This window comes from Erinaceus europaeus, chromosome 7 (genome assembly GCF_950295315.1).
Source record: "Erinaceus europaeus chromosome 7, mEriEur2.1, whole genome shotgun sequence".
Taxonomy (NCBI): Eukaryota; Metazoa; Chordata; class Mammalia; order Eulipotyphla; family Erinaceidae; genus Erinaceus; species Erinaceus europaeus.
Genome location: NC_080168.1, coordinates 133,779,355 through 133,800,587, shown reverse-complemented (window position 1 = coordinate 133,800,587; position 21,233 = coordinate 133,779,355). Strand labels below are relative to the sequence as shown.

General features: G+C 49.7%; 1 protein-coding gene across 6 annotated transcripts in view; it reads right to left on the bottom strand.

The window, feature by feature from the left end:
- The window catches only part of ANO4 (anoctamin 4), a 413,046-nt gene that overhangs the window by 32,085 nt on the left and 359,728 nt on the right, over window positions 1-21,233 (bottom strand). For all 6 annotated transcript variants that reach the window (XM_060195637.1, XM_060195638.1, XM_060195640.1 and 3 more), the window contains 4 exons: window positions 15,863-15,945; window positions 8,084-8,224; window positions 5,295-5,459; window positions 121-157 (listed from right to left, as the gene is read on the bottom strand). In XM_060195637.1, coding sequence (XP_060051620.1) covers window positions 121-157; window positions 5,295-5,459; window positions 8,084-8,224; window positions 15,863-15,945 — 426 coding nt within the window. The remainder of the gene's footprint in view (window positions 1-120; window positions 158-5,294; window positions 5,460-8,083; window positions 8,225-15,862; window positions 15,946-21,233) is intronic.

The following is a 21,233-nucleotide window of genomic DNA, read 5'->3' as shown; positions in this document are numbered from 1 at the left end:
GTCACATGCAGTTCAAAATCAAGGGAATGTATTTTTCAAAAGCAGTGTTTGAAAAATGCATCTTATAAAAGAACTTTGCACATAATACTGTCCTCCATAATAGAAAAGAGTCTCACTTACCTAAATTTGTCAGGAGGAGAGCAACTTTTTCATAGAGCTGTAAAAAAGATTTCACATGTTTAATGATGGTCTAAAATCTACAGGAAATATACTCTAAAGGTAAGCAAGTCAGAAGTGAAGATAATTCCACTGACATTCACTGCTTACGCAGTGAGGACTTTGTGAGCGAGGATGCAGACAATCCTTTCCTGGCCCTGTGTGAACAGATCCCTACTTCACCGGCCTGAATCTAGAGAACTGAGACTTGCAGAAACAACAAAAGACCAAAAGCAAACAAGCTGTCTCTAAGACTTTGAAAACTATGGTGCTTACATTTGGAAGGTGGGAGGTTGGAGGCACAGAGCTGTGGTGGTGGGTGTGGTGTGGAACTTAAAATCTTGAAAACCACTATTAACCATAAATTTAAAAAAATAACTTAAAAAAAGAAAAAAAAACTCTGCTAGATACAGAAACAGCCAAAATATCCTGGTTCTATAACTCTAGATTTACAGCAGTAACTATGTTTGTTCTACAAAGATAGGACCAACACCTCAGACATTCACATGAATTTGTAACAGAAAGTCTACAGTATGAACCAGTCACACATATCAATTTAATCATGAAATACTGGTAAACAACATTTTAAAAGCAGAGGTTCTAGCCAAACATGTTTTAAGACTGCAGAGGTATTCTGTCATTAAAGTTACTCAGTCATATTATTAAGGAAAATTGAATTTAATTGGTAAGATAAACTCAGGACTTTTAAACTACCCAGTTTATCCGTCAGCTCAAAACACATTTGTCAAAGCACCACTCACAAGCTTAACTCAAAGGCTCAGTAACTGGCCTTTGATCAGTACTAGTTTGGTGTAGACCCTAGAAGCTGGAATTTTAAAAAGCAGTGACATCAGATTCGAATGGCTGATAGTGACATTTTGGAAGAGAAGGTCAGGTGTGTAGGGGCTCCATAGGAAGTATTAAGTCAAGGCATCTGAACACTTTCTGTTCTGAAGATCCAAGGAAGCGCAGTGAGGGCTGGTCAGGAAGCACCGAGGAAGGGCAGAGCACAGCTGACTGGTCTCTGGAAGAAGGCTGATTCCCAAGAAGCAGCTGAGACAGTAACTGTGGACAGCTCATTCTGTGAGAACAGAGAGTGGGCTCCACCCCTGGTGCTATAAACAATGCCAAGATTTGTGGCTGACAGAAAGCTTTATGACCCTGTGGCCACGTCAGATGAAGCTAGGAACAGTTCCGGTTTGCTCTTTCCAGCCTGCTGAGTGACTGAGGGCTTGTTCTAGTGCCAGCCACATCTCTAGTTAACTCCTCTTGGGCCAAGTGTGGCTTTCGCTATAAGGGCCCATCTGATTCTCACTGATGGGCATGGAAGGGGCTGACATTTGTCCCCTCCTGGGGACACAGCCTTTATTCTCATTACTCAAGGTCACTAGCACTACATGGAGATGCTCTGGACACTAGTGAAGCAGATCGGAGCTGAAGCATTGCAGCAAACATCAAAAGCATCCATTCACTCCATCTGTGAAGTGAGTCCCAAGAAGGGAGTCAAATGAAACAGATGTGTCCCTAAGCCAGTTGTTGGGAGGCCCAAGAGTTCGTTAGGATCCAGGATGCTCTTGTCAAACATGAGCTTCAACTTTAAAGTAGGTACTACATGAAAGTGAATTCACAGCAAACCCCAGAATTGGTCTTTGTCAAATATCTGCCTCTGCACTTGGGATTGGACAACACTAGCAAGGAGATAAGAGGGTGTTGGATGGAGGACAGCCACCCTGCACCACAGAACCAGGCTAGCTGCTAACAATATTTATGGCCCCTCAATTAAAAGGAATTGAGGACTGCGGTGACATCACTGACATGTGAACAAGTGTCATTCTTGACTGCTGTCACCCTCGTTGATTAAAGACTGTTGACGACTCCTACTCTATGAGACACACAACAGCAGCTCAGACACCACATGAACTATAGCAGAAAGTCAAGCATCTGTGATGGGAGCCATGTGGGAAGGGAGAGGGTCATGGGGCCACAGAGCTGTCTGGTGGGGAAGACAGCGGGGTGCTAGGCCCCTAACCCAGCCCAAGGTGCTGCCCGGGTCGAGAGAGCAGGGGTGGGGTGGAGACACAGGCCCAGAAGCCTCGGATGGAGGAGGCTTCACATGGCCCCAGCGTAAGCCAGAGCCCTCTCCAGCCCTCACCTTTCAAATCTACCCTGGTGCCAGGAAGTCGGTGCCCTGCAGACAGGCTGCAGGTCTCATGCACATGCGTGAGGCCTACTCCTCTGCACCCTCCACTGCTTCCTCACAGCAGCTGCTCTCCGCTCCAGCTAGCAGTAGGCAAGAACTGGGCTATAGCACCATCTGCTGGAAGAGACAATAGGTGCAGCTGAGACCCAAGTGCTCAGCCAGACTCTAGCACGTTATGATTGGGCCCTCCTGAATCGCTATCGAACAGGCCATGGCCAGTGCGCCGCTATGTTCCATCGCTGGGGAGCCAGAGATGACCCGAACTGCCCCTGCGGCTACAGACAGACTATGACCCACATAGTCAACGACTGCCACCTCTCCAGATTCAAAGGAGGTCTCGAAACTTGACATCAGGCTCAACCTGACGCTGTTGACTGGCTACGGAAGAAGGGCAAACACTAGAAGAAGAAGCCAGACTCTGATCAGAGAAAGCAGTCTTGTAAGTCACAGAGAGACGTCTCCCTCCCTTCCTTAGAAACAGGCACCTAGGTCTAGATGAGTTGTTCATTAATAACCATACTCCTCCACAAAACTTCAAGGAGAACTCCCAAGCATAGTTTATGAAGCTAACAGTACGGTTTCCAAAACTAGAGAAGGACAACACAAGAAAAAGCATAGATGCAGAAACTCTCAAAAAAAAAAAAAAAAAAAGAAAGAAAAATAGCAAGCTGAACTCAACAGCATATCAAAAGAACCAACAACATGACTGAGTGGGTCTCACTCCAACAAGGATGGATCAATGTTACACTCACAAAAACGACGGTTTCAACACAGGCAATAAGCATTTGACAAGATTCAATATCTGCTTATGATAAAAACCAACAACAAGAGCCGAAATCTTGGAGCTGGGTGGTGGCTCCCGTCAGCAAGTATGAGGGCTCATGTTGAAGCTATGAGTCCCCCATCTGGCACAGGGGTGAGTGGAGGGAGGCTTCATGAGCAGAGGGGCAAACTGAAAAGGCTTGTGCTCAGTGAAAGACACTGCCATCAAAATGAAAAGTCAACCCACTGAATGTGATTTGTGAATCACATCTCTGACAAGGAGTTAATATTCAACATCAATAAGAATTAATAAAACCTAAAAACAATGAGAACAGCTCAGTCAGAAACGGGGGAGAGACCCGAATAGATAAATCTTCAAAGAACACATATAGTTGATTAACAGGCACATGAAAAGATGTCCTGCGTCTCTTCCTGTCAGTGGAATGCAAATCAAAACAAGAGTGTGACAATCACATTTCTGTGAACATAACGATTACCCAGAAGACAAGAAACAACTCGTGTTGGTGAGCGTGTGTTGAGAGAGAAGGAAACCCTTGTCCACTGGTGGTGGGGATGGACATCAAGCAGCCTTATAGTCCTAGCCTGCTGCTTCATGACTGACTGTGGGACTAGCTGGGGTGCAGGGGATGAACAGACATTGCCAAAATCCACCGCAGACCATCTGACCAAGTGGTTAGTCATCACATCAAAGTGACCAGCAACTTTTCTTTTCATTTTTACCAAATATGAATTTAATAGAAACATTGTTTTCTAAAATAATGAAGCTCCTGGCATATTGACAATGACCGTGATTTAAAAATGAGCCGTGTATCATCTGCTCAGTGACTGAGTTAATCAGTGAAGATAAAGGCGTCCTGTCACTCAGAGCCAGAGGCAACAGGGGAACAGGGGAAGTGATTGCTGGAGACTAAAAACACAGATTCTTAGCTGGGTCTTTCAGACACATCTTGTCTCCCACATGTTCCATTCTTGTGTCGGATAAATTAGAGAACTAAGGCTTAGAGATGGTAAGCCATGGCGCCATCCAGTCTTTAAAAAACAAACAAACAAACAAACAAACAAAAACAGAACCTGCTCACTCTGGCTTATGGTGGGCTGGGGATTGAACACGGGACCGTTGGTGACTCAGGCAGGAGAGCCTTTCTGCAGAACCACTATGCTGTCTCCCCAGTCAACCATCCCAATTTTACCCTGCAGGAAATTGCTGAGTTGGGATTTGATTCTGGCCTGCTCAAGCCCCCAGACCAGAGCTCATCCTCTCCCAGAGGAGCCCTGCAGACTTACCAGCTCTCATCTCTGAAGCCAAACCTGCTGAGCCAACCCCCCACTCTGAAGCCAGGCCCCCATCGAGAAAACAGCCCCCCTCTCTGAAGCCAGCCCCCCTCTCTGAAGCCAGCCCCCCTCTCTGAAGCCAGCCCTCCGTCCTGAAAACAGCCCCTCCTCTGAAGCCAGCCCCCCTCTGAAGCCGGCCCCCCTGAAGCCAGCCCCCCTCTCTGAAGCCAACTACGGATGAAGCCAACTCCCCTGAAGCCAGCCCCCTCTCTGAAGACAGCCCCCCTCTCTGAAGCCAGACTCCCTGAAGCCAACCCCCATGAAGCCAACCCCCCTGAAGCCAGCCCCCCTCTCTGAAGGCAGCCCCTCTCTGAAGGCAGCCCCCCTCTCTGAACCAGCCCCCCTCTCTGAAGCCAGACTCCCTGAAGCCAACCCCCATGAAGCCAACCCCCCTGAAGCCAGCCCCCTCTCTGAAGGCAGCCCCCTCTCTGAAGGCAGCCCCCCTCTCTGAACCAGCCCCCCTCTCTGAAGCCAACCCCCCTGAAGCCAGACCCCTCTCTGAAGCCAGACTCCCTGAAGCCAGACTCCCTCTCTGAAGCCAGACCCCCTCTCTGAAGGCAGCCCCCTCTCTGAAGGCAGCCCCCCTCTCTGAACCAGCCCCCCTCTCTGAAGCCAACCCCCCTGAAGCCAGACCCCTCTCTGAAGCCAGACTCCCTGAAGCCAGACTCCCTCTCTGAAGCCAGCCCCCCTCTCTGAATCCAGACCCCCTGAAGCCAGACCCACTGAAGCCAGCCGCCCTCTCTGAAGCCAGACCCCCTGAAGCCTGACTCCCTGAAGCCAGTCCCATAGCTACAGATGGCAAGTGGGCTGTGCAGGCACTCACCACGTTCAGCAGCATGATGATGCAGAAGTTGATGCACACGGCAGTCCCCGTGGTGGCCACCTGAGAGTTATTCCTGATTAACGCCCACTTAAAGGCCGCAAAAGTGCTGACGGTCACCACTCGGTAAATGACGATCCCAAACACAGCGGCGATCACCACGCAGATCTGGCAGGAAGACAGGGGATGGCCCTGAGCATTGTGTTTTAGGGACTGGGCTCCCTACACCTGGAGGGCCCCTGATGAGAGGAGACGAGGCTGGTGCTGACAAGGAGAAATCACAACATGGGGTCCACTTTTCAAGGTGGCTGAGCCTTTTCTTAGAGTCACTCTTGGCTTTGCCTTTCAGATAGGAAAGCCACCATGCAGAGCTGAGCTCTGGTTAGCTGCGAAGCGGGTGGTGCTGTATGAAGCAGACACTCAGACCTTGTGGAAAACTGATTAGCTGAGCACGCGTCATGGGCAGCTTCTCAGAGTCCTCTGCTCACCTGACTAAAGCTCCCGCTGCCTCCTCTCACTCTGAGGAGAACAGCCATGCCCTCCTGGCGGTCAAGGTGGGCAGCCTCTCATCGCCTTCAGTCAGAGAGCATCCTTGGTATTCAAGGCCATCTCCTTTGTCCAAATTGCTGGCCGCCAAAATTTGTCACTGCCTACTCATTCGTTGCATCTCAGCTCCAGAAATACTGACCTGCAAAGCTAGTCCCCAAGCCCCTAGGGCAGTTTTGTCTTTAGCTGTGATCATATCGTTACCTGTTATCATTATACTGTCTAATAGTTTGTCAGTTTGATTCCTGTCAGTTCTCTCTTAGAAGTGAGTTTTGTCGTGGAAGGGATACTTCACCATGCACACTGCAGCATCTTAGCATAACTGCAGGTGCACAGTAGATGTTCAGCTCTCTGCTGCTGAATAAGTCAACTATGTGAAAAGTGCCAAGTTTCCCAAGTGCAGGGGGGTCACTTCACAGGCAGTGAAGCAGGTTGACAGGTGTCTCTCTGCCTGTCTCCCTCTCTATCACCCCTCCCTGTCAGTTTCTCTCTGTCCTATCAAATAAGTAATTAAAACAAAGTGCCAAGTTTCTTGGCGCTAAGATACTTATATGGCATGTAGATATAGCATATGCATTTATATATTGAACTCATGCATCATTCTCGGAAATTTCAAGATATTTGAGAATATGGCATGTTTTCTCTTTCTCTGAAATAACAGGAATCTGAAATTCCAAAACTCTAATTCTGTTTGTGAGATTCACTTAGTAAGCCTTAAGCAGAATGTCAATCTCAGAGCTGAGCCCCAGGGCAACCTCTTCTGACTTAAAAGATTTCTCTCTTCATTTCCTCTTTCTGTCTTGCAGAAACTGCATTTTTTGGCTGAAGATGAGAGTCATGCTCTACAAGCTAGAGTGCAAACCTTCGCTGGAACTGAACAGCACCAATGACACTGTGATGATACTGAAAACCCATAAACAGCCCCACCCCCATCTGCATCCTAAAGCCTTTGTCAGGAGCCAGGTGAAGCTGCCCTGCTGTCAGGTGCTGGGGATGGAGTGGGACAGAGAGCTTCCTGGACTCTGGGTCCAAGGTCAGGTCCACATCCTGATTCACCTTACACCCAGCTAAGTAGTGTGACCTTGGGCAAGTAACTTGTCTCTCTGTGACTTCAGCCTCTCTGTCCAGGTTCCTTTTTTAGGACAGAAAAAAGAACCAGAGTGAAAAACAACACTGCATGACCGGACTGGCAGAAAGTAACTGTGACACGACTGCTTATAAAGCAGAGCTGGCAGGAAAGCACGGGCTGGGTCTGGAGCTCAGCCGAGGACTTGGGGGCAGGGTACCAGTCCTCCCACCTCTCCAGTTGCTTCTCTGGCCAAAGAGGGTGGGATTTTGAAGTGCCTTAAAGTCCTGCCAACTCTAATCTAATAATCTAGGCTATGTACTTGCCTCCTTGTCATCTGGAAGGAGGAAAGGCGGGCCCTTATTATCTCTTACAGTTTAAAATAGTATTTCCTGACAATTTTCAGGGGTCAAGGTTGGTCACAAAGTGGTTTCTTTTCAGGAAAAACCAACCCAGCTTCAAGGTAGCAATTTTTCAGACTGATGAAAGCACCAGTGAACCTAGAAATCAATTTTGGGGGGATACAGTTGGTATTAGAAGATGGTGATGAAAGCTAGAGGTCCGTGTGTACCATAAGGTGAGTGTGATTTCAGTTATGTGGTTAGCTTTATGCACCTCTGCAGGTGGCAGACACCCTGCCAGAGAATGGACTCCCCACGTGGGCTGTGAGCGCAGCCTGGGAAGCCGCAGCCCACGATGAGTATGAATCAGACGGTACGGAGGTCTCCACTTGTCTCTGGGTGGCCCTTGACCTTTGGTGTTTCAGCCTGTCATTTGTGATGTGGGGACAACAGACCTGTCCCCAATATCCTCACAGAGTTATGTGAAGAATAAGCAGCAACATGCAAACACCTTTTACCTATGTGAATGTCTGACACGTTTATCACTGCTACCTTGCTACCCTCTGTGAAAGAAACAAGAAGCTTAAAAGGGGGCAGGGTGCCAGTGCACCTGCTGAGCGTGCGTGTTTCCACGCACAAGGACCTGGGTTCAAGTCCTGGTCTCCATCTGCAGAGAGAAAGCTGCATGCGCAGAGATGGATGCAGCAGGCGTCTCTCTCTTCCTCTCTATCTCCCCCTTCCACCTCAGCTTCTCTATTTATCCAATAAATGATTAAACATTAAAGCATAAAAGAACATTAAGCACTAAAGAATAAAAAAGGATTAAAAAGGGTTCAGACCATAAAAAAGATTCCAGATGCAGACACGACGAGTCTACTGCATTTATCTGCAAACGCTTGATATGGCTCCGGCTTCCCCGAGATGGGGTTCATCCTCTCTTTCTTGGAATACTTGGCTTCAAACTGGGGCCGGATCTCTTCCTAAGGAGCAAGAAGACGCATGCTTATGCATTGGGAGGGACACAGACAATCAGAAAAGTAGTCAACATTTCACTGCAGACGTGAAAGAAGATGCCATCCTCCCTCGTCACTCAGTGAACAAGATGAGTGGGCGTGGGGACCCAGGTTTCAGAGTCTGGAGACTGACTTGGAGTCTCAAGGACAGTAACCTCAACTTACAGTCATCCAGGTACTGCAGCAGAAACAAGGGTCAGATGCCTGTGAGCTTGTTAAACTGCCCCTGAAGACATAGGAATAGCGCCGGGGTCACCTGCCTGTCCTCAGTGGCTGGATCATTTACCTTTATTGCTGGGAACTGACATGGACACCAGCACAAAGGAAGGTCTGGACACTGAATTGTTCCAGATCCTTTCTGTGACTTACAAAGGGCAATACTCTTCCTCTCCAGTGACTTCTTACAAGTGGTGAATGAGGGCTGCAGGTGTCCTTCATTCTCTTCCTCTTTTTAAAATTTTTGCTTCTTTTTAATATTTTATTCTCTTTATTTATTGGATAGAGATAGCCATAAACTGGGAGGAAAGGGGATGTAGAGAGGGAGAGAGAGACACCTGCCGGCCTGTTTCACTTTTCCCTGTCACTTCTGACACTTTTCCCCTGCAGGTAGGGAGTGGCTTTCATTTCTAGCTCCCCCTTTCCCTGTCAAATAGAGAGAGGAAAAAAAGAGAGAGACTGAAAGAAATAGTGAAAGGAGGTAGTAGATTCACTGTGCAGGCACTGAGCCACAGTGATAACTCTGATGGTTTAAAAAAAAAGACAAAAAGACAAGACTTAAACATTTAATGAGAGAGAGAGGGAGGGCGCAGATACCACTCTGGCACATGGAGGACCAGAGACTGAACCTCAAGCCTCACATATCCAAGTCCTGTGCCCTCCTCATCCCCATCTTCCAGGCTGCTAAATGCATCCCTGTTGGCATTGAAAACCACGTAAACACCTTCCTCATCTAATTCAAATCAAGGCTCCGCTAATTCTAATTCAAGACGAGCCCTGCCTGGTCTCACTGGGTCCCCTCCAACGTGCAAAGGTGCTAACTACAAAGCTATGATGGGATCAGGTCACAGTCAAAGCATGAGGGGAGGCTGAAGAGGTTCCAGTCCAGTAAGCTCAGGCTCTCCCAGAGTGGGGAGGAGGGAGAACGGGCAGGAGCTGTGGTGAGAGAGGAAGGAATCCAGGCATCCATGTTCACCGCTCAGATGGACGGAGTGACAGAAAGTGAAGACTCTGGCAGAGGAGACATGAGAAGCCAACACCAGGCTATACTTGGCAGTGGGCAGTGGGAGAAGATCCATTCTTCCTCTTATGTCTGACGACCACTTGTACTTGTGGATGTGAAATAACAGCCCTAAGTTTCTCTGAGAAACCCAGCTGCTGAGGCTGAGTCCATCAGCGGAGTCACTGAGCCCAGCCACAAAGTCAGACCTGTGTACTTGAGCCCTAAGGGCTGAACCCTGTCCCCTGCCGAATGCACATGTACAAGTCGTCCCCACTGCTCCTCCCAGCACCAGAGAAAGTGGGTCCTCCAGAGGTCATGAAGTGAGGCCATTAGACAATTCCTAATCCAGAACAGTGGCAAGGCACAGCAAGATGATGGAGACACGGGAGAGGAGCAAGGAGCTGCTCCCATCACTGCCCAGAGAAGAAGCCAACCTGCCAACACCTGGCTCCTGGCGCCAAGGTTCTGAACCAAAAGCCCCTGTATTGCTGTCACTACAGCTGAGCCCAGTGGGCAGCCATGGAAAGCCCACACTCTGGATTACAACAAAGAAGGCAGGTGGCAGACTGGACATTTCTTCAAAGCAAGCTAAGAGGCACAGGCCACGAGTGAGATGTACTTGTTTGCTGACTAATGATGCTAGGAGAAGCAGAAATGCATACAACAACTAAGGTCCTGCATAGGGAACTGAGTTAGTGAGGCGACAGGTCCTGCAGGAGGAGCTGAGTGAGGGACAGGTCCTGCAGGAGGAGCTGAGTGAGTGAGGGGACAGGTCCTGAAGGAGCTGAGTGAGTGAGGGGACAGATCCTGCAGGAGGAGCTGAGTGAGTGAGGGGACAGGTCCTGCAGGAGGTGCTGAGTGAGTGAGGGGACAGGTCCTGCAGGAGCTGAGTGAGTGAGGGGGACAGGTCCTTCAGGAGGTGCTGAGTGACTGAGGGGACAGGTCCCGCAGGAGGTGCTGAGTGAGTGACGGGACAGGTCCTGCAGGAGATGCTGAGTGAGTGAGGGGACAGGTCCTACAGGAGGAGCTGAGTGAGTGAGGGGACAGGTCCTGCAGGTGGAGCTGAGTGAGGGGACAGGTCCTGCAGGTGGAGCTGAGTGAGTAAGGGGGACAGGACCTGCAGGAGGTGCTGAGTGAGTGAGGGGACAGGTCCTGCAGGAGAAGCTGAGTGAGTGAGGGGACAGGTCCTGCAGGAGGAGCTGAGTGAGTGAGGGAATAGGTCCTGCAGGAGGAGCTGAGTGAGGGGACAGGTCCTGCAGGAGGTGCTGTGTGAGTGAGGGGACAGGTCCTGCAGGTGGAGCTGAGTGAGAGGACAGGTCCTGCAGGAGGTGCTGAGTGAGTGAGGGGACAGGTCCTGCAGGTGGAGCTGAGTGAGTGAGGGGACAGGTCCTACAGGAGGAGCTGAGCTGAGTGAGGGGGACAGGTCCTTCAGGAGGTGCTGAGTGAGTGAGGGGACAGGTCCTGCAGGAGCTGAGTGAGTGAGGGGACAGGTCCTACAGGTGGAGCTGAGTGAGTGAGGGGGACAGGTTCTTCAGGAGGTGCTGAGTGAGTGAGGGGACAGGTCCTGCAGGAACTGAGTGAGTGAGGAGACAGGTCCTACAGGAGGAGCTGAGTGAGTGAGGGGGACAGGTCCTTCAGGAGGTGCTGAGTGAGTGAGGGGACAGGTCCTGCAGGAGCTGAGTGAGTGAGAGGGAAAGGTCCTTCAGGAGGTGCTGAGTGACTGAGGGGACAGGTCCCGCAGGAGGTGCTGAGTGAGTGAGGGGACAGGTCCTGCAGGAGGAGCTGAGTGAATGAGGGGACAGATCCTGCAGGAGGAGCTGAGTGAGTGAGGGGGACAGGTCCTTCAGGAGGTGCTGAGTGAGTGAGGGGACAGGTCCTGCAGGAGGTGCTGAGTGAGTGAGGGGACAGGTCCTGCAGGAGGTGCTGAGTGAGTGAGGGGACAGGTCCTGTAGGTGGAGCTGAGTGAGTGAGGGGACAGGTCCTGCAGGTGGGGCTGAATGAGTGAGGGGACAGGTCCTGCAGGAGATGCTGAGTGAGTGAGGGGACAGGTCCTACAGGAGGAGCTGAGTGAGTGAGGGGACAGGTCCTGCAGGTGGAGCTGAGTGAGGGGACAGGACCTGCAGGTGGAGCTGAGTGAGTGAGGGGGACAGGACCTGCAGGAGGTGCTGAGTGAGTGAGGGGACAGGTCCTGCAGGAGAAGTGAGTGAGTGAGGGGACAGGTCCTGCAGGAGGAGCTGAGTGAGTGAGGGAACAGGTCCTGCAGGAGGAGCTGAGTGAGGGGACAGGTCCTGCAGGAGGTGCTGTGTGAGTGAGGGGACAGGTCCTGCAGGTGGAGCTGAGTGAGAGGACAGGTCCTACAGGAGGAGCTGAGTGAGGGACAGGTCCTGCAGGAGGAGCTGAGTGAGTGAGGGGACAGGTCCTGAAGGAGCTGAGTGAGTGAGGGGACAGATCCTGCAGGAGGAGCTGAGTGAGTGAGGGGACAGGTCCTTTAGGAGGTGCTGAGTGAGTGAGGGGACAGGTCCTGCAGGAGCTGAGTGAGTGAGGGGGACAGGTCCTTCCGGAGGTGCTGAGTGATTGAGGGGACAGGTCCCGCAGGAGGTGCTGAGTGAGTGACGGGACAGGTCCTGCAGGAGATGCTGAGTGAGTGAGGGGACAGGTCCTACAGGAGGAGCTGAGTGAGTGAGGGGACAGGTCCTGCAGGTGGAGCTGAGTGAGGAGACAGGTCCTGCAGGTGGAGCTGAGTGAGTGAGGGGGACAGGACCTGCAGGAGGTGCTGAGTGAGTGAGGGGACAGGTCCTGCAGGAGAAGCTGAGTGAGTGAGGGGACAGGTCCTGCAGGAGGAGCTGAGTGAGTGAGGGAACAGGTCCTGCAGGAGGAGCTGAGTGAGGGGACAGGTCCTGCAGGTGGAGCTGAGTGAGTGAGGGGACAGGTCCTACAGGAGGAGCTGAGTGAGTGAGGGGGACAGGTCCTTCAGGAGGTGATGAGTGAGTGAGGGGACAGGTCCTGCAGGAGCTAAGTGAGTGAGGGGACAGGTCCTACAGGTGGAGCTGAGTGAGTGAGGGGGACAGGTCCTTCAGGAGGTGCTGAGTGAGTGAGGGGACTGGTCCTGCAGGAACTGAGTGAGTGAGGAGACAGGTCCTACAGGAGGAGCTGAGTTAGTGAGGACGACAGGTCCTTTAGGAGGTGCTGAGTGAGTGAGGGGACAGGTCCTGCAGGAGCTGAGTGAGTGAGGGGGACAGGTCCTTCAGGAGGTGCTGAGTGACTGAGGGGACAGGTCCCGCAGGAGGTGCTGAGTGAGTGAGGGGACAGGTCCTGCAGGAGGAGCTGAGTGAATGAGGGGACAGATCCTGCAGGAGGAGCTGAGTGAGTGAGGGGGACAGGTCCTTCAGGAGGTGCTGAGTGAGTGAGGGGACAGGTCCTGCAGGAGGTGCTGAGTGAGTGAGGGGACAGGTCCTGCAGAAGGAGCTGAGTGAATGAGGGGACAGGTCCTTCAGGAGAAGCTGAGTGAGTGAGGGGACAGGTCCTGCAGGAGGAGCTGAGTGAGGGGACAGGTCCTGCAGGAGGTGCTGAGTGAGTGAGGGGACAGGTCCTGCAGGAGGAGCTGAGTGAGTGAGGGGACAGATCCTGCAGGAGGAGCTGAGTGAGTGAGGGGACAGACAGGTCCTGCAGGTGGAGCTGAGTGAGGGGACAGGTCCTGCAGGTGGAGCTGAGTGAGTGAGGGGACAGGTCCTGTAGGAGGTGCTGAGTGAGTGAGGGGACAGGTCCTGCAGGAGGAGCTGAGTGAATGAGGGGACAGGTCCTTCAGGAGAAGCTGAGTGAGTGAGGGGACAGGTCCTGCAGGAGGAGCTGAGTGAGTGAGGGGACAGGTCCTGCAGGAGGTGCTGAGTGAGTGAGGGGACAGGTCCTGCAGGAGGAGCTGAGTGAGTGAGGGGACAGGTCCTGCAGGAGGAGCTGAGTGAGTGAGGGGACAGACTGGTCCTGCAGGTGGAGCTGAGTGAGGGGACAGGTCCTGCATGTGGAGCTGAGTGAGTGAGGGGACAGGTCCTGCAGGAGGAGCTGAGTGAGTGAGGGGACAGGTCCTGCATGTGGAGCTGAATGAGTGAGGGGACTGGTCCTACAGGAGGAGCTGAGTGAGTGAGGGGACAGGTCCTGCAGGAGGAGCTGAGTGAGTGAGGGGACAGGTCCTGCAGCAAGTGCTGAGTGAGGGGACAGGTCCTGCATGTGGAGCTGAGTGAGTGAGGGGGACAGGTCCTGCAGGAGGAGCTGAGTGAATGAGGGGACAGGTCCTGCAGGAGGAGCTGAGTGAGTAGGGGACAGTTCCTGCAGGAGAAGCTGATTGAGTGAGGGGGACAGGTCCTGCATTAGGTGCTGAGTGAGGGTGGGGTCAGGTCCTGCAGGTGGAGCTTAGTGAGTGAGGGGACAGGTCCTGTAGGAGGAGCTGAGTGAGTGAGGGGGACAGGACCTGCAGGAGGTGCTGAGTGAGTGAGGGGACAGGTCCTGCAGGTGGAGCTGAGTGAGTGAGGGGACAGGTCCTGCAGAAGTAGCTGAGTAAGGGGACAGGTCCTGCAGGAGGAGCTGAGTGAGTGAGGGCACAGGTCCTGCAGGTGGAGCTGAGTGAGTGGACAGGTCGTGCAGGTGGAGCTGAGTGAGGGGACAGGTCCTGCAGGAGATGCTGAGTGAGTGTGGGGGCAGGTCCTGCAGGAGGAGCTGAGTGAGGGGACAGGTACTGCAGGTGGAGCTGAGTTAGTGAGGGGACAGGTCCTGCAGGAGGTCCTGGGTGAGGGGCAGGTCCTGCAGTAGGAGCTGATTGAGTGAGGGGGACAGGTCCTGCAGGAGGTGCTGTGTGAGTGAGGGGACAGGTCCTACAGGTGGAGCTGAGTGAGTGAGGGGAGAGGCCCTGCAGGAGGTTTGAGTGAGTGAGGGGACAGGTCCTCCAGGAGGAGCTGAGTGAGTGAGGGGACAGGTCCTGCAGGAGGTGCTGAGTGAGTGAGGGGACAGGTCCTGCAGGAGGAGCTGAGTGAGTGAGGGGACAGGCCTTCAGGAGGTGCTGAGTGAGTGAGGGGACAGGTCTTGCAGCAGGAGCTGAGTGAATGTAGGGACAGGTCCTGTAGTAGGTGCTGAGTAAGTGAGGGGACAGGTCCTACAGGAGGTGGTGAGTGAGTGAGGGGACTGGTCCTGTAGTAGGTGCTGAGTGAGTGAGGGGTCAGGTCCTGCAGGAGGTGCTGAGTGAGTGAGGGGACAGGTCCTGCAGGTGGAACTGAGTGAGTGAGGGGACAGGTCCTGCAGGAGGTGCTGAGTGAGTGAGGGGACAGTTCCTGCAGGAGGAGTTGAGTGAGTGAGGGGACAGGTCCTGCAGGAGATGCTGAGTGAGTGAGGGGACAGGTCCTACAGGAGGAGTTGAGTGAGTGAGGGGACAGGTCCTGCAGGAGGTGCTGAGTGAGTGAGGGGACAGGTCCTGCAGGAGGAGCTGAGTGAGTGAGGGGACAGGTCTTCAGGAGGTGCTGAGTGAGTGAGGGGACAGGTCTTGCACAAGGGTCGAATGAGCGAAGAGCTGGGCAGCAGCTGAGATACTGAAGGTCCAGTTTTCCCCTGATCAACTTTCCATAGTGGTCCCTGCATTGGACACATTCCCTCTGATGTTGGCCTGACACGCAAGTGTTCCTCAGTCCTCACTGGTCCAGATCATGTTTCTGTCTATAGATCTAGGCACTGTCCAGAGGCCTGAAAAGAGTGTCGACAGTTTTTGCAGGAAGCCTGCGTCTATGAGCCCAGCACTGTACAATGAGTATGATCCTCCTACTGAATTGAAGAATAAAAGAACGTTTAAAGGAAAGCAGCACATCTTACTGTAATGTTTTCCAATGCTTCCTCTACCTACAGGCTAAGTTTTTATTTCTCCCGGCCAACTTATTCTGCTAAGCAATCAAGATATTGCCTCAAGGAGCCCATTAATACTCTTTTATACTGCACGTCATTTCCCGCCAAGACAGGCACTAGGCTATACCAGGAATTCTGACTTTTCTTGCACAACGGAGTGGTGACTGGGGGACGGTGCATTTCTTGCCCTTGAATAATCCCAAGGTGAGGGAGTCAGGTGGTAGCGCAGTGGGTTAAGCACAGGTGGTGCAAAGCACGAGGACCAGTGTAATGATCCCGGTTCAAGCCCCCAGATCCCCATCTGCAGGGGAGTCGCTTCACAGGTGGTGAAGCAGGTCTGCAGGTGTCTGTCTTTCTCTCCCCTTCTCTGTCTTCCCCTCCTCTCTCTATTTCTCTCTGTCCTGTCCAACAACAATGACATCAATAACAACAACAATAAAACAACAAGGGCAACAACAGGGAAAATAAATATAAAAAATTTTTTAAATCCCATGGTGAGTGATACAAACCTCTTCTTCTTCCCAGTCTATCAGATCCCAGTCATAAGCAATAACTGCTCGTCGTCTTTTCCAAAACTCCAGGAAAACTGTTGCTGGGACAAGCAGAAAGAGACAAAAAGATATTTACAAATACAGAAATAATGCTGTTAGCTGTGATTTTCTGAATAATGAGGCCACTGCAAAAAATGGCAGCTGTTTGTGTGAGCACTCTTGAACGTGAAGATTCCTGTTTCAACCTCATTTAACCAGAGAATCACTAAGCTTGTGTTGAGCATGATGAAAAATTAGAGATTCCATCAGAAATGAATTAAACTGATTTGCAAGTAGAGGCAGAACAAAGGTCTTAGGGTGGGAGATACAGGAAACTGGGTTGCCAGCATTTCTAACTGATAAAAATTTATATTTTCAGTAGCAGAGTAGGAAATAATCAAACTTAGCAAATCAACGAACACTTGATTGGCAGTGATTTCTTATCACAAAACCCTCCTCGCGACAAACACGTCTGTGAGGTGCTCTCACTCCAGCTGTCTTACTGGAGAAAAGGGTGAGACATTTGCTTCTCTTTTCTCAGAATCATTCCTTTTTATATTTATTTATTTATTTTCCCTTTTGTTGCCCTTGTTTTTTACTGTTGTTGTAGTTATTACAGTTGTTGTTTTTGATGTCATCGTTGTTAGATTAGACAGAGAGAAATGGAGAGAGGTGGGGAAGACAGAGGGGGAGAGAAAGACAGACACCTGCAGACCTGCTTCACCACCTGTGAAGCGACTTGCCTGAAGGTGGGGAGCCAGGGGTTCGAACCTGGATTTTTATGCCGGTTCTTGCACTTCGCACCACGTGCACTTAGCCCTCTGCACCACTGCCTGACTCCCTCAAAACCATATCTTTGTTGTCACACTGAAGGTCACAGAGTGAGTTCCCCTAAGAACATTGTCCACAGTGTGTGAGGTAATTGGCCGGCAGACCCAAGAGGATCTGCTTAATGAAAAACACTGACTTGGCTGAATTACTGAACACTATACAGTGACAGAGACATATGAAAAGGAGGCATGTCTCACTGTCATGACAGTCACAAGCAAATGTGTCTCTTACTCTGAGGATGACAGCAACTCAAGTTTTATCAGAAACACTCCAGGGGCAGATTGGGGTCATCTTCCCATGGACCTTACTGTGAAGGCAAAATGCCCCAAGTACTGGGGACTGAATCCATGAAGGGCAGTTAGCATACAAATGCCTGTTCCAAAGGACAAACTCACTTCCTTTCTATTCTTTTCCTATTCCCCTCTCTCCATCCCTCACTTGTGGTATAAAATGCAGAACATACATATATTTTAATAAGTTAGTGTAAGGACAGTGCAGAGTAATGACTAAGAGCTCTCTGGCAGATGACAAGGACATTTTTTGGTTTGAAACCCAGTCCAGAGGCCAGATAGATGGCATAATGGAAACACAAGACATTCAAGCCCGAGGCCCCAATACCCCAGCTTCAATCCCTGGCACCATCATAAACTGAGAGCAGTGTCCTGATTGGTGGAAAAACAAACAAACAAAGACCAAACTACTGAAATAAATGTGTTTCTCTATGAAATTCAGTTCACATAACATTCAACAGGCAAATCAATTAACCTTTTGTTCTCTGTTTCCTACTAAGCAAACTAGAGGGAGAAACAGAGGTCTACAACCCCTTACATGTAAAGCCAAAATTCAAAATGCTCTAAGAATTCAAGGTCCCTCCCCCCAAAGTTTGACAAAGACTCCCCATGTGGCCACTTAGGCTGGACTGAAGAGAGAAGCCACTTATGGACTCTGTCTGCCCCTCCTGGTGGGCCAGTGCACACAGTAAGAACAGCCATGTGAGTGGCTGGCTGTGGGAGTGCTCCCAGACCACAGGCAGATATCACGACACAACGGCTGCTCCATGGGCCACAGCTGAAACAGCCCATGGCCAGGGGCGTAGCTTTGACACAGTCAAAGTGTCTAGCAGGTGAATGGTTAAGAAACTTATTCTCTCTCTCTCCCTCTCCTTCCCACTCCCATGCATGCACGCAAACAAACACACAGTACAATAATAAATAAATAAAAGTATTAAAAAATTGGGGGGGGGCAGGCACAGTGGGCTAAGCACACATGGTTCTAAGCGCAAGGACGGGCCTACGGGATCCTGGTTCGAGCCCCTAGCTCTCCACCTGCAGGGGGGTCGCTTCAACATGCAGTGAAGCAGATCTGCAGGTGTCCCTCTCTCCCTCTCTGCCGGGATAGCCTGAGGGTACTTCTTCCCGAGCTAGTGCTCTCTGGGTTGGAGAGAACTCAACTGGAGCTGACCTAGGCTGCTGTGTGGAAGAGGGATCAGGAACTCGTGCTGCACCAACTTCCGCAGGAGATACACTCTGGAACTCTCGGAGCCGGAAAGCAATTTCCAAGTGTCTTTAATCAGAAGAGCAGCTGTTTTTATACTCTCCAAGTAGGGTGGAAACAGGATGTGAGAGGGTGGAGAGAAAAGTGACGGGTGAAAATCAGAGTGTGACAAAGAAGGGATCAGTGTGTGACAAGGAGGGGGTGGAGCAGGAGAGAATCCTATCATAGAACCACCAATGCCCTGGAGTGCTTTATGTAAAAGTGATTTATGTAAATAGACCAAAGCTTTGGATCAGTAAAATCCCTATATAGGCATATGGTTAAGCAGAAGCCAGGGGGAGATGGCAACTACCCAACATCTCTCTATATTCCCCTCCCTTCCACTCTCAACTTCTCTCTGTCCTATCCAATACGAATGGGAAAAATGGCTGCCAGGAGGGTGGATTCACAGTGCAAGAAATGAGCCCCAGTGATAACCCCGGAGGCAAAAAAAAAAAAACAGAAAGGAAGGAAGGAAGGAAGAAAAGAATTCTGGTCTACATCCTCAGAGGGGAAGAAATGTTAGGGGGAAAGTGACCAGAGGGCTCTGAAACGCAATTCCCTTAGGACCCAGAGGTAGCAGAGGAAAAAAGGAAGGACATTTGGAAATAGTAACAGGTGTAGGTGTGACTTAGAAAGAGAAGGCTTTACCAGAGAAAAAATGTGCAAATACATAAAAATATAGACAGAAAGTTACAGAAATATTAGTCAACCCATACCTATGACCAAGGGAGAACTACTGTAACTTCCAATGGAGAGAATAGGGACAAAGAACTCTGGTGGTGGGAAAGATAATGGAATTATACTTCTGTTACCATATAATTTTGTAAATAAATATTAAATCTCTAATAAAAATTTTAAAAAGAGAGAGTAAGAGAGACACCTGCAGACCTGCTTCACGGCTTATGAAGTATCCCCGCTGCAGGTGGGGAGTGGGTCTCGAATCCAGGTCTCCGTGCATGGTACTATGGGCACTTTACCCAGCGTGCCACCACCCAGCCCCTCACTTCACTTTCTCTAACAATAACAATAATTATTATTTTCAAGAAAAATAATACTGAGTCAAGAAGTTTATTCCATATGTAGCAGAGAGATTCGTGTCAAGAGTACTAAATGACAACAAAAACAAGAGCAGAAGGTAGAAGAGGAAGTATATCCATAAAAGTCTAATAGCACACGGAAAACCACGTTATTCTGTCTGACAGTAGACTGTTACCAAGGAAAGCTGTGCATGAAAAATGTATGAATGGGGAATTGGGTAGTAGCGCAGCAAGTTAAGCGCAGGTGGTGCAAAGCGCGAGGACTGGAGTAAGGATCCCGGTTCCCCCGGATCCCCACCTGCAGGGGAGTCACTTCACAAGTGGTGAAGCAGGTCTGCAGGTGTCTATCTTTCTCTCCCCCTCTCTGTCTTCCCCATCTCTCTCCATTTCTCTCTGTCCTATCCAACAGTGACAACATCAATGACAATAATAACTACAACAATAAAAAACAAGGGCAACAAAAAGGGAATAAATAAATATTTTTAAAAATGCATCAATGACCATTAAACTATTAAGACAAGGAAGTAAAGTTAGTAATGATGGAGATAAAATCAAGTCATGAAAAAAAATCAAAGAAGGCAGAACAAGGGTGGGGTCAATGAAGAGGCTGGGGACAGGAATATAGAGGGGAGGTTACAGTATACTGAAACCAGATAGTCTGATGACTGCCTACAATGTCAACAGCAAAACTTTCTGATTAAATAGAGATTATCATGTTTTACATCATCCATTTTCACTTTACATATAATGGGGGTTGGGGAAATAGCACGGAAGGTCACGGGACAGACATTCCTGCTTACAGCACCAACACAACGGTGATGCAAACATCTCTCACTCCTGAGATTCCACCAACCCACGCTCAATTCCCAGGACCACCATAAATCAGAGCTGAACACTGGTCTGGTTAAAAAAAAGTTGTATGTGTGTATATACAGATATACAATAGATTACATTTGAAAGAAAGGAGGATGACGTATCTTGCAAACAAGTCAAGAAAGACCAACAACTTCAATCTTAGGCACAGTATACTGGCAAACAAGAAGTATCACCATAAATAAGGAGAAATCTATTTTTCAAGAAGCCACTTTATCAAGAAGACAAAACAATCCTAAATTTAAAATTTAAGAGATAAAATTGACATAGCTAAAAGGAAAAAGGGGTCAACTTACAATGTCAGAGCTGGCATTAGTATGGACATAAACAACTCAAACAGAATAAGCAGAGAATGGACCCAAGTGCAGTTCAGCATGCAGTATAATTGACAGTAGCAAAATATATCTTCTTTACAGGTGCAATGACACTTGCTGAGCCACCAAGCCATGGCCATAAAACAAGTCTCAGTACATTTGAAAGGACTGAATTATTTGTTTGAATGTTCTCTGGATTCAATCGGAGATCAATAGCATACAGACCATTGACCATGAATATAAGGATCACATTGAACTAACTCATAGACTTAAATGAGCTAAAACAATTTGAAGAAAATATTAGGCACTTTGAGTTTGGCAAAGATTTCTTAATGTAAGAGAAGAAGTTGACTTTTGTTTCTGGTGAGATAAGGTGGTTCAGTTTCATTCTTCAGCATGTTTCAACCCAGTTCTCCCAGCACCATTTATCGAAGAGAGCCTCTTCCCTCCATTTCTTTTCCCTCCATAATTTGGGCCCCTTTATCAAAGATGAAATGTCCACAGATGTGGGGGTTTAGCTTAAAGAAGCTTGGTGGAACGTTGATGGGTATCACATTAAATTTGTATATGGCTCTGGGGAGAATATTCATGATATTAATTCTTCCAATCCATGAGCTTGGGATATCTTTCTATTTCTTGGTATTGTTTTCTATTTCTTTGAATAGCAACTCATAGTTTTCAGTATACAAGTTTTTCACTTCTTTGGTCAGGTTTAGCCATAGATATTTGATTGATTTTGCTGCAACAGTGAATGGGAGT